The sequence below is a fragment of the Callithrix jacchus genome, chromosome 12, assembly GCF_049354715.1.
Source record: "Callithrix jacchus isolate 240 chromosome 12, calJac240_pri, whole genome shotgun sequence".
NCBI lineage: Eukaryota > Metazoa > Chordata > Mammalia > Primates > Cebidae > Callithrix > Callithrix jacchus.
Window position 1 is genome coordinate 67,222,099 of NC_133513.1, and position 13,927 is coordinate 67,236,025.

A 13,927-nucleotide genomic window follows, 5' to 3' on the forward strand; every position below is an offset into this window, starting at 1 on the left:
GGGTGGGAATTTGGACTTTGTTCTTTCAAGTCACTGCAGTCTTTTTTTTTGTGTGTGTGTGTGTGTGGTAGACTAAATCTAAAACTTCTGAAATGTTGGTCAGGTTGTTTTCTGCTTTAGTATTTACCTTTGGTGAGATTTATATTAGTATTTTTGCAGTTAATAAGCCTGATTTTTAAAAACTTGGAATCGTTAACTGTTCACCAGAGATTGTTAGAAACTAAGACTGCAGACATAAGCTCCTTGAATTTCCTGTTAAATGTGAAACGGTGAGCTTTAACATCATTTGTTTGAGCAGCTGAGTTGTGTTTAAGAGCTGTAGCTGATTTATTTTAAAAATGTTTTTCGAGGAGGGCTCATCTGTTCGCCTCTTCCTCATGTGAATGGAATGTGGTGCAGCATGGAGCCCCAAACAGGATACAGTTGTTCTAAGCATTCTTCCTATAGTTTGGTAGGCCTACTAGAAATGCAGACTCTTAACTATATTTATTTGGGCTGTAGACTATTTTTAAAGTGTGTTTAACACTGATAAATGACCTTAGAAAACACCCTCAATCCATTAATAAAATTGAAAAAGTGTTTTGTTTCAACTGAACATTTAGTGTTTTTACAGTATTTAAATAATGGTCTTTTGTGATTAGGGCCATATTCTGCTGTGACTTTTATCAGATGTTAGCTCATTGCTTCCCTTTAGACTGTGGAAGTTCCTTATAGAATGATCATCTTTAGAGTGTTGAATTAGTTATGCATGAGTTCTAGTGTCTTTACATTCCAGTGTACCTAGACCCATGAACTATTTACTACAAATTCATCATGCCACCCGTAGGATCCATTTGTTTTTATTTAAATATGTTAGTATTTTAAAACTTACAATATTTCTTTGAAATATGTTAGACTAATACAAAAATTAACAATAGTTACATGATTGGTTTGTCAGTTAAAAAAATCGGGGTGTATTTTAATATTATTTCATATGTTGTTTGCCTTTCATTTTTCCTTAAAGTAGAGCAGTCACACATATTCACTGTTGCTCATTTAATAAATATTGAAACATTTAACAAATACTATGAAAGTATTTATCAGTACTTTTTATTTACTATTTAAGAAGCGCGATATACTTTGGACCTCCATTTGTAAATGATTATAAGTACTTACATCCTTGTAAGAGTATTCAGTTTTGATCATTGTCAGCTAGTTTTCTTACATTTCTGGTAGTCAAATTTTACTTGGTTTTCAATGGGGCATTTTAAAATGTGACAATTTTTTTTTAACTTAGGAATCCTTTTTTCTAATTAACTTAGAATAATTTAAATTATAGATTGTTTTGTTGAAATTTACCCGTAGAACTCTACCTTGAAAAGCAGAGCTCTCTTCAGAAGAATGTTTTTCATATTATAAAATGACTGGGACTCATAGGAAATGCAAGCCACCTGTATTATTTGCGTAAGAAAAGAGGCACTCCAAAAGGAGAACTTTACTTCTTTTTCAAATCCTGCTTAATTGAATTGTATCTTTAGCCACTTAGATAATACCTTTTGTGGACCTTTTTGTTAACCTTCTTGGGTTGACCTGACAAGGTATTGTTTGAAAAGAAATAGATCATTTGATAATGTTCGAGGATTAAAAGTCCTCTTGAGAAGATGACAGTGTTTTCTAGTTTACTTAAAAACTAAACTGACGGAGATATAATATGAAAACACATTTTTTACAGTAGAGATCAGCCGAATAATATTTCTGTTCATGTTACATATTTCATGTCAATCGATTACATCGGGGGGACACTTTTAAAGCCTAAATACAATGAATGCTCTTGAATTTATTATAAACTTTTTGTCACTTGTTAAGTAAAATAATAAATACAATTTTATAAAATCCTATAGGATTTTATGTAAATAGAAGTGTTAAATGAGAACCCTAAAAGGAAATAGGTGAATAATGTGAGGATTTTCTATTTCAAAAATGTGATTTCTCACCCAAATCCAGATATTTTTGATGATAATACGGTGCTTAAAAGGTTAGCCTAGGATACAGGAGAGAGGATGTTACTGTGATTAGGTTTTCTAATCTTAAATATTGAAAATAAGTGAGAATGTAAGCTAACTTTTTTCATGTTATTTTAATTAAGAAAATATTATTTGTAATTTTATGATGTAGACAGTGTGGCAATAAGTCTTGCTTAAATTTTATATTAAATTTTTAACTTTGAAACATTGTTACAGATTACAGTGAGTCAACCTGAAATTCTTCTAAGGAATTTCTTAAATATAGAAATTAACTCCCTAAAAGCCACTCCAAACTGAAGATCTTGAGTTTCTCCCTGGAGTATGTTTATTGTTATTAAGATGTTATGTATTTTTAAAGACATAATAAGAGAAAGGGGAAACAGTGATTTTGAAACGCCTGGGAATTTGTGCTGTCTTTATCAAAAGCTTCCTTTTGTGTGGAAATGGTAACACAAATTACCCTGTAGCTAGAAAATTTTCTTCATGAGATAAAAGTAACTTAGAAGCTGAGTTGGCTATTGATATCATTTTCTGAACTTTTTTCCCCAATTGTCTAAAAAAATTTTTTTATAGTAAAGTCACTGTTTTTAAAATGGTGGAATTTTGTTTTCAAGTTTTTAGGATAGTACATGAATAGAAGACACTTGTTTTTTATTTAATATTGATCTACTTTGAAAGTGAGTGTGATAGTCATAAAGAAATGTATACAAGGCATCCCTGTTTCCTTCCTCCCTCTTTCTCCCCTGGCTCCGTTCCTGTCACCCCCGCCCAAGATATGAGTAAAATCCCATATGTGAAAGGTGTCTTCTTAAAGGAATCAAATGACCTTGGATTGACTTTTTTAAAAAGAAGTAGTGGAGATTCGTACCTGACTGCAAATAGGGTTTTGTGTAGTACTGCCTACTGACCTCTTTCTCTTCTCCCTTCCTCCATGCTGTTCTCACCAAAGCTGCAGGATTTTTATTTGTGCTTGGTGCAGGGGTGGGGGTGGGAGTAAAAGGGGTGGAGTTAAAAGACCAGATGCTTCCTGATCCTTTAAAATCTGCTTAATGTGAAATGAGCTAGACAAAAATTGTACATTGAAATAATAACTACTCTCTAATAAGAAATAATACAGTTTTTAAAAAAGGCAGGGGTAAATATGCTATCCAACCTAGTTTACTGTTTTAAAACCAGTTTCTCTTTTTAAGCAGACATTTTTACACACATGCATATTTTATCACATCCCTTTTAAAAAGTAAATAGTTGGGATTTAGTATACTCAAATATGTTCGTATCACATGTAGATCTAGTTTGTTCCTTTAAAATAAACATAAATATTTTATGGTGTAGCTAAAAGCTTTATGATATGAGAATTAATATTAATTGGCATCCTAAGTCTGTAGTGATAATGACATTGATACTTGATATGTATTTCTTCATATTTTCAGGATTCCACCCAGAAAATTATCATTAGAAATTTTTTTGTCTTGGCAGACTTTCAAACCTCTGGTTGAAAGAAGTATACCCAGTTCAGTCACTGCAGTAGAATTCCTTGTAGATAAGCAACTGGATTTTTTAACTGAAGATAGTGCCTTTCAGCCCTACCAGGTAAGAAATTTTAGATTACTTTCAAAATTTTTAACTTAATTAAACTTTGTTGATATTCAGACATTCTTTAAACAGTATTCTTTAAGTATCATTTCTTCTAACTTCTAGTGGGAAAAACCCAATGAATGCAGTTGATTTTGCTTATAGGATAAACAGTTTATTTATTCAATTAACAATATATACTGAGAACCTACTATGAGCCAGGCAGTGTTATGTTGCTAGGAATACAGAAGTAAGCAAAATAAACTATGACATTCTAAATAATAGTCATGATTAGAAAATAATTGGTTAAATATTAGTATAAATTTTCTTCAACTCTAAAGGTTAAGAATTGGGTCATTAATATAATTAAATGAGATAAGTGTTTGTGTACCTATCAGTTTAGCATAATAGCAGTTCATTTTTTTAAAGGGGAATTTTTTTTATGTTGTCATTAATTGAAATATTTTATTTATAAATTTTAGTTCTCCATTATTGTAATTTAACTACAAATACACTTATTTATATATTTATTTTTTAAAGACCTGCCCACTCCCAACAAATACATTTAATTAGGAAAACGTTTTCCAGTTGACTACTAGATTTTAATTGTGTGAAGAAACTTGTCAAAAGTATTAAGCTAAATAGTTTTTAGGATTTTCTATTGAAAGTATCAGTTAATTTTTTCAGGTATAAGTAAAACTCACAGAAGTTTGCTCTGTGTGTGTGTGTTATTTTTTTATTGTTTTTCCTTTTTTTCTCCCTGAGATGGAGTCTCACTTTTTCACCCAGGCTGGAGTACAGTATCACAGTCTTTGCTCGCTGCAACCTCCATTCCGGGGTTCCAGTGATTTTCGTGCCTCAGCCTCTTGAGCAGCTGGGATGTCAGGTACACACCACTGCACCCAGCTAATTTTTGTAATTTTAGTAGAGACGGGGTTTCACCATGTTGGCCAGACTGGTCTCCGACTCCTGACCTCAAGTGTTCTGCCCGCCTTGGCCTCCCATAGTGTTGGGGTTACAGGCGTGAGCCACTGCACCCAGCCTACATTTGTATGTTTAGATCTTAGGTTGAATTAAATATATGTATTATAGGTTTCTTTTTATTCAGATGTTTTAAAATAATACAGTAATTGCATTGAAAGAAAGGATGGGTGAACTAGTTTAAATTTTTCCTAATGGAGTAAAAAGTTAATACTATTTCAGACTTGTTACTCTTTTTTAAAAAATTAAATGTAGAGCTATTATTTTCATGGAGAGAAGAAGAGCTTGTGTTAATGAGCAGTGAATTGTTGTACATGGAATTCTAATACTTAGGGAATTAGAATAGTTCTATTATGTCCACCAAAATGAGATGATAGTTCATTTAGTGTAACCATTATTTCCTGTTTTGAAGTCTATATAGAAGTGCTTTTGTCCTTCCATTTGATTTTTCTTATTTCTTTAAAGGGCCTAGTTTTTTTGGTATTGTTAGCTTTTGTTCTTTGTTTATAATATTTATTTCATAGCAAATCTCAGTTTAATAGTGAAGGTGTTAGAGCTTTTCCCTGGAGTTTTATTTTGTTTTTAGTTGTGGATACCATTTAGTTTACTATAGACCTTTTCATTTCTCCCAGTCAGAGGGATTTAGAGTAGGTGAATCTAGGTGAAATCAAAGGAACCTCCCAAGTCTTAATGTTTTAATTCTGTTATTGTATTATTAGCACTTTTGGAAGTTTCAACTTGGGTTTGGTTTAGAGAAGTAAAAATCGTTATGTAGAAATTACTTTTGAAAATAAACTCTTGCCAGGTGGCTTAAAACTAGACATGGTTTTGAAAATTACAATGATTGAAAGAATGTGCTAGGGGGAGCATGGGGAAGGTACTCTAACTTTGTAAAACAGTTTCAGAGGCGTAAGAGCTAAAGTCGGCCGAGGCGGGTGGATCACTAGGTCAAGAGATCGAGACCATCCTGGTCAACTAGGTGAAACCCCGTCTCTACTAAAAAATACAAAAATTAGCTGGGCATGGTGGTGCGCGCCTGTAGTCCCAGCTACTCGGGAGGCTGAGGCAGGAGAATTGCTTGAACCCAGAAGGCAGAGGTTGCAGTGAGCCGATATCGTGCCATTGCACTCCAGTCTGGGCAACAACAGCGAAACTCTGTCTCAAAAAAAAAAAAAGAGCTACAGTCTTATGATGTTTGGTGAATTGTATGATTGTCTCTGTTAGTAAGCTATTTAAACTACTCTGCTAGTGTATATACTAAGTCGCCCTTCTTGCCTGAAAGGGTACCATATCTTCCAGCCGTAAAGTGATTGACTTGACATTTTAACCATTGTTATTTCTAAAAATGTGAATTCTGAGTTCAAAGAAATCAGAAGGAATTAACATGAGAGCATTTGATTCAGGATCTACCATACCTTAGTTTTAGAATTTCTTACAAATTTCAGATTAAGTACTGGTTTATAGTAGTTTTCTATGCGTATTTTTTTTTCTTCATTTTTTTTTTTTTTAATAGAGATTGAGTTTCACCACGTTGGCCAGGCTAGTCTCGAACTCCCAACCTCAGGCGAGCCACTGCTCCTGGCTGTGCATTTTTTATAGTTAGGGTTTTTTTAAAAATAAGATCAGGTTATAAATATATTTTCTCCCGTGTGTAAATGATAGACATTTATTTATTTATTTTTATTTTATTTTGAGATAGAGTCTTGCTCTGTAATCCAGGCTGCACTGGAATACAGTGGTGCGATCTCTGCTCACTACAACCTCTACCTCCCAGGTTCAAGTGATTCTTCTGCCTCAGCCTTCTGAGTAGCTAGGACTACAGGGGCGTGCCACCACGCCCGCCTAATTTTTTGTATTTTTAGTAGAGACAAGGTTTCACCATGTTAGCTAGGTTTGTCTCCATCTCTTGACCTCATGATCTGCTCGTCTCGGCCTCCCAAAGTGCTGGGATTACAGGCTTGAGCCACCATGCCCAACTGAAAAATATTTATTTTATTATTTTGAATGAAAATTTACTACAGATACCTAAGGTGGTTAAATTTATTTATTTAAATAAATTTGTGAAATACAGAAATGTTTTAGAAAGAAGAAAATCCATTAGAGTTCATGGAATTAGAGTGGCTTTATAACAGATTGATTAATTTTAACCACTTGTCCAAGCAGTATGTTAAATTCCTTGGCTTCTTAAAATGGCAGCTGTTACTGACATAGATTTTGTAAATAGTGCCTTGATCTATGTCAACCTTAGGTAACCCTCTGTAAGTCCAATGGAGTTTGGATACACTTGAATAAGCTTTTTAATTGAGCTTGTTTCTTTTTCATTTTTTAAAATTTCATGAGACAGTTTCTTTTGAATATGAATGCTAATTATCCTTTATAAACTTTTTAAGTCGGTGGGGGAAACTTCTCTTCTTTGGAAATGGCCTTTTTGTATATTGTTTTTTAGTCTAGAGTGGTAGGTACGCGCAAGTCTTAAAAATTTCCACAAATGGTGATTTGCTTTGAATCTAATTAAATGTTTTCATTGGGAATTCTCAATCCACCACATTTCTCCTTGATTTCTCAGCATTTTATTCAGTAGCAGTATGTTTTTCTTTAGTTTCCTTTACAGTTGCACAGCCTTAGTTTTCATTAAATCAGAAAGATTAAGGTAATGGTTAGGAAACAGATGAATCAAGATTAATACAGGTCCTTTCACTTCTAAGTCATTGGTTTGAATCCTACTCTTTTCTCTGAATGATTTCAATGTATTGAATATGAGATAGCAAGTATTAAGTTAGTTAACCTGGTCAGCTTTCTTTATTTTAATTTGAGACAGGTCTTGCTCTGTCACATGGGCTGGAGTGCTATGGCAAGATCTTAGCTCACTGCAACCTCCCCTTCACAGGTTCAAGCGATTCTCCCTGCCTCAGCCCCCCAAGTAGCTGGAATTACAGGTGTGCGCCACCACACCTGGCCTATTTTTGTATTTTTCAGAAGAGAGAGGGTTTCACCATATTGACTAGGCTGGTCTAGAACTCCTGACCTCAGGTGATCCACCTGCCTTGGCCTCCCAAAGTGCTGGAATTACAGGTGTGAGCCACTGCACCCAGCCCTGGTCAGCTTTGTAGGTGACATTTAGTTGAGTGTTCCAGGGTGAAATCATTATAGATTATAGTTTGTAGTATTTTAGAAAGAAACATGACTAAAAAGAGAAATGAAACCAACATTTTCAGACAGTATAATGGATATATATTAATTAGGTTACTGAAGCAGCATGCTGTGGTATTGTTACATGTCTTTTTCCTTCCCTGTACACACAAACAAGTTTTTGCTTCCTCCTTTTAGGTTTCCTGATAATGCCTACAGTTAACTTTCTTTGAAGAAGAGGGGGAAGGAAAAAGGGAGAGGAAGTAGCAGGGAAATCTGCAGATTGTACTGTATCTTTTAGCTGGCTGGGAAGAAGGAGAAGAAAATTAATTATTGCTTTTTAAAGATACTTTTAATAGTTTTTTTGTTGTTACTATAATTCTGTGGTATTGTTGCTTTACTTTGGAGTATGATTATAGATGTTCAAAAAAACTGCCCATAAAATTTTTATTACAGTTTTGATCACATTCACATACAAATTTTGATAATAAAATGGAATATTTAACTTTTAGCATGATTTTGAAATCATTTTATCCTGAAGTTTGGCTACTGGCCATGTACACACCTGAAGTTTTCAGGTTTGGGTTGCTTCGTAGAGGATGTGGAAGAGATTAGTTTTTACCTGAAAGTTGTACATGATTCATGTCAATTAATCTGGTTTGGTATGGCTTGTTAGTCTGGTATTTTTTAGGCATCACAGTCCTCTTTGCTTTTAAATGTAATAAATAAAACAGAGGTCACTACTTAAAACCATTAAAGATTTCATGCTGAACGTGCTTGTCCAAAATTATACACGCCGTATTTCTCTTATAGTATATTAAAATTTATTGTAGTAATGAGATGTTTTCCCTAAAATAAGGTAGAATCATAAATCCTAGACCTAAAGGAATGATTCCATTAAAATTTCTGTATCAGGCGGGCGCGGTGGCTCATGCCTATAATCCCAGCACTTTGGGAGGCTGAGGCAGGTGGATCACGAGATCAAGACCATCCTGGTCAACAAGGTGAAACCCTGTCTACTAAAAATACAAAAATTAGTTGGGCATGTTGGTGCACGCCTGTAGTCCGAGCTACTCGGGAGGCTGAGGCAGGAGAATTGCTTGAACCCAGAAGGTGAAGGTTGCAATGAGCCAAGATCATGCCATTGCACTCCAGTCTGGGTAACAACAGCGAAACTCCATCTAAAATAAAAAGAAGTTCTGTATCCCAGCTACTCGGGAGATTGAGGCAGAAGAATCACTTGAACCCGGGAGGGTAGGTTGTGGAGCCGAGATTGCTCCATTGCACCCCAGGCTGGGCAACAAGAGCGAAACTTCGTCTCAAAAAAAAAGTTCTGTTTCGTAATGAGCTGATAAAAGTTTAGAGATGAGACTATTAATACTACAGTTCTATCATTGTAGAGTATAGATATTGAACTACAGTACTTTACAACTACTAGATACAATACTATTGTGCTGTGGATTGCCGGTTGAAGGGAATTGGGTAGAACAAACCTGAGTTATTGTTTTCTTAGTACATGGACTAAAGATGGCTTAAAGACTTAACCAGAGAAGAGTCATACATTATCTAGTAAATGAATGTGCCTGGACTGTGCCAGATTGTTTATCTATTTCTGTAGTGTTTCAATGATAAAGTTTTTTTTCCAGTTTGAGTTCACTGTAACTCATAATTCTTTCACGATTGATCATATAAATTTATTGGCTGTGGTTTCTGAATATTCCTAAGGTAATTGTTTGCTCAACACATCTGGCTTACTAAAAATAGTTCAGTTACCTAGGATAAGTTAGTGGTTTAGGAAGTAGAGTGTATCAGAGACAAGTATTTTTTTTTTCTCCTAAATTTGTGTTATTGTCCTGTGGCATTTGGAATTGCTTCACAACCAGGATGGGAATAATAGAAGTAAGGTGAAATTTTAGCCCTCAGTTAGCCAAGGTATACAATTTAACTAGTTGTTTGGTTGTTACTAGAGAAATGTTATACTCTGTTGAATTAAATATTTGACATAAGTGGTTCATTCTCAAAGTTTGAAATCTTGTTGATAGAAGTTCGTTTATAAGCAGATTTATTTCTCAGGGTAATATGATATCACTAATAGTTTGCAGAAATAAGTAAAAAGAACCTCCTGTTACAGTTACTTTGTATGGTGGGGAAGGGACTTGGCTTTTTCAAACTTTTCTTTACCTTCACTTCAGCTTATAGTGCAGACATATATATCACTTTAGATTATTTTAAAACTGTAACATTTCTATAATATGAATGGGAATTTGACCTAGTATGGTACTTATTAGTATACTTATGTGATTATTTTTGTCATACAATTCCTTTCAAATTTGTTCTTTTCCTGGTATCATGTCACTCACTGCTCTAGCATTACTTCTTACCAATTTCACAGCTCCCTGCTGGTTGCTTAATGATTTTTTAAAAGTTGATCAAAGTCTCTGGGCGAGGTGGCTCACACCTATAATCCCAGCTATTTGGGAGGCTGAGGTGGGCAGATGACCTGAGGTCAGGAGTTCAAGACCAGCCTTACCAACCTGGAGAAACCCCATTTCTACTAAAAAATATGTTTTTTTAAATTAGCCGCGTGTGGTGGCAGTTGCCTATAATCCCAGCTTCTCAGGAGGCTGAGGCAGGAGAATTGCTTGAACCCGGGAGGCGGAGGTTGCAGTAAGCAAAGATTGCACCATTGCACTCCAGCCTGGGCCATAAGAGTGAAACTCCATCTTAAAAAAAAAAGTTAATAAAAGTCGTGTAAGTAATAATCTTTATTTTATTTTCAAAGAGTTTATAATCTGTGATAAGACCTAACATAAAAAAATGATTTCCTGGCCTTCAGCCTGGAAAGCTGTCAGCCCCTGAGGCTGGCCCTTAAAAAAAAAATTTCCTTGAAGTAGGCTAGATTTAAGGAGCCTAAAGTAAAAACATCAGAAATACAAAGATAGGAGAGGTCAGTAGAGACTGAAAACTTAATGAGTTTCACTTGAATGGAGATGGAAGTGAAAGGATGAGGTGGGGTTGGTGGGGTGGGTTGTGTTGTGGTGGTAATGGTAATTCAGACATTTGCCGGGAGGAACAGGTTAGTTTAGTAAGTGATGACAAGGTAGATGGGGGGTGGGGGGACAGGGACAGTAGAATGTCAGCCTAGCTAAAGAAGAGAGTTTATGAATAGAATTAATGCTGGATACACATGGTGTGGGGTCAGATAAAAGAGGAAAAAGGCCACTAAGCACAGTTCTCAGGAGAGTAACAAAATTACCTTTGTAACAATGGCATTTTGGTTATTATAAATATCAGAAGCAGCCAATTGATTGGGTCTTCTCTAGAGTCTTTTGTCTTACAGATTCATTGTAACATAATGGTTGAGAGCATGAATTTTGACATTGGTTCAAGCAAACTTAGTTTCAAACCTTAGCTTTACTATTTGCTAGCTAATTGACATTGGGAAAGTCTCAACTGTTCTTGAATAAGTGGTTTCCTCATTTATAAATATAAACTACCTACCTCAGGGTTGTTAGGAAGATTAAGTAAAATGATACATTTAAAGAGTTTATAATACAGAAACTGCTCAATAAAAGATAATGTTGTAAGTCTGTCCCCCCCCCCCCCCCCCCGCCTTTTTTAAGACAGAGTTTTGGTCTTGTTGCCCAGGCTGGAGTGCAATGGCGCCATGGCGTCTTCTCAGCTCACTGCAACCTCCACCTCCTGGGTTCAAGTGATTCTTCTGCCTCAGCCTCCCAAGTAGCTGGGATTACAGTCACGCACCAGCACACCCGGTTAATTTTGTATTTTTATCAGAGACGAGATTTCTCCATATTGGTCAGGCTGGTCTTGAACTCCCGACCTCGGGTGATCTGCCCACCTCGGCCTCCCAACGTGCTGGGATCATAGGCCTGAGCCACTGCGTCCGGCCAAATTTCCCTTTTCATAGATGATATCTTAAACCTTTTTGGAAGATACTTGAAACTTCTTTCTCTTCCTACCATTCACATACTCATTGGCTATTTCTCTGCCACCATCTGCTGCTTACTTTTAACAGTCTTTTTTACTAGTCTTCCCTAGAACTCTTAGCATTTTTTCTCCAGCTGGTGCTAAACAAACTTTTTCAGCTCTCAGTATAACCCATTGTCAGTGTATAGTAGAACATGTTTTTGTAGTAGTGTTTTTTTCTTCTCCTTTTTTGAAGAATAAGTAGGTAAGATTTCATTATGAGTTCTTAAACTGTTATTTTAAGAAAATGATATTAGAAAATATGACTATAAAACTGTACTGTGGTGTTATCCTTTAGAGTACACCCTTACCTTTTTTCCACAGGGAAAGTCATGTACTCTACTTGTTGCTGATAGTTTTCTCTCAGAAAGTAGAAGTGATACTCAGTAAGGTACAAAATTTTTCTTTATCTCTGGGAAGACGCTTTGTAGCTGTAGTACTAAGATCTGGAAGTCCTCTAAGCATTAAGTAAAAGAGTTGGACTAAATGACCTTTGTAGCAGTGAGTGAGTACACTAGCTCTATGAACTTATTAAAGGTGGAGAAAAACAACCTTTTCTCGTTAACATTAATCAAGCCCTAAATTATTTTAGTCTTTAGGATAAGAGGCATTCAACGTAAAGCTAGGTTTGTTTTAGAAGAACTTTTCATTTAGAGTGCCAGATGCAAATCAAATGTTCTGCAGAATTGGAAAACCAGGATCATTTGGATTAATAGTACTTATTCAGCACTTTTCCTCTTTTTTTTTTTTTTTTTTGTTGAAGTGAAGTCTCGGTCTGTCACCCAGGCTGGAGTACAGTGGCAGGATCTTGGCTCACTGCAAATCTCTGCCTCCTGGTTCAAGTGATTCTCCCACCTGAGTCTCCTCAGTACTTGGGAGTACAGGCTTGAGCCACCACACCCAGCTAAATTTTGTATTTTGAGTGGAGACATGGTTTCACTGGTGTTGGCCAGGATGGTGTTGAACACTTAACCTCAAGTAATCTTCCCACCTCAGCCTCCCAAAGTGTTGGGATTACAGGTGTGAGCCACTGTGTCTGGCTATTATTCTCTTTTTCTATATCTGTTTCTGGATTATGTTTTGGCTGGCGTGTAACACATTCCCAGTTATTCCCTGAGTTTTCATGTACATCTCCCTTTTCCATTTCACTTTGCCTTCATTTTAACATTTGATTGAAATTTAGAGGTGCCTTGTTGACATAAAATCAGTAAAATGAGAACAATTATAGCATATATACTGTGCCAAGAGTATTAAAATACATAATTATTAACCGACTACTGGGAGATTATTGGCTTGGTAGGATGAGCATCCATGGGCAGGCATAGCCTGGGGGTGGTCTAGGAGATGAGGCCAGAACAGGAAACAGCTATTTTGTAATATTTGGCTTTATTCCATTTCAAGTCAAAAGTGACAGCTTGCAATAGTAGAGTGAAGCTGAAGCCTCGATAGTAGGATGGACAACAAGAAAAGGGGAACCAGCAGCTAAAGCAGAGTCAATATACTTCCTTGTTTTTTAAAAATTATTTTTAATATAAAGTTGGTATATTATGTTTTAATATTCAGTAATTTTGCTCTGTATACTATTTAAATATTCTATTACCTACTCTATGATTTTATGTAGCCATAATTTCAAAAAATAGTAATGAAACATTCTTATTAAGGTCCCTTTAATTATCCTAGTGCATATCTGCTATTAAAAAAAAAAAGGCTCTTGATTTGTAAAAATTGGTTGCAAAACTTGATGTGTTGAAAATACATCCTTGGAGTTTGGGAACATGTTATTTTGACTGAAATTTGGCCCAAGTATGAGCTATTCTGCAATATTCAGATTAAAAGCATTCATAAGTCACTGCAGTAGTTCTTTCCTGGTCCCAAATCTGCTATGATCATATGCTGAAAAATCTGCCAGTCTCCTTTTAAATTTCTTGTGGCTGCTGCCATGAATTTAAAGTGTGTGAAATTATGCTTGTAGACTCTAAGCTATCACTAGTTACCATTGAGAAAGATTTTCTGGTTTCCTTTTTCTAATCAAAGTAAGATACTAGGATTCATTTATTCTTTTTCTTAATTGCATAATCTTACTAAAGCACGGTCATATTATTTAAAATCTCAGAATTAGAGTTTTATTTCTCAATAATTAACAGTAATATTTTATTAGAATTAGAATTTAATTTTGGGAATTTGATAATTCTTAAAATACGTTCATGTGCATTATTTTAGTTCTTATGGTAGCTTTATGAGGAAAATGTATTGTT

The 13,927-nt window shown here is 35.3% G+C and overlaps 1 protein-coding gene across 24 annotated transcripts in view; it reads left to right on the plus strand.

The window, feature by feature from the left end:
- The window catches only part of JMJD1C (jumonji domain containing 1C), a 380,550-nt gene that overhangs the window by 276,677 nt on the left and 89,946 nt on the right, over nucleotides 1–13,927 (plus strand). For 23 of the 24 annotated variants that reach the window (XM_078345831.1, XM_078345828.1, XM_078345829.1 and 20 more), the window contains one exon: nucleotides 3,480–3,593. Coding sequence is in view for 2 of the 24 variants with exons in the window: in XM_035268256.3 (XP_035124147.1) it covers nucleotides 3,480–3,593 (114 nt within the window). In the remaining 22 variants the exon portion in view is untranslated. Of the gene's footprint in view, nucleotides 1–3,459; nucleotides 3,594–13,927 lie in introns of all 24 variants that reach the window. The other variant, XM_078345834.1, reaches the window with a different exon arrangement.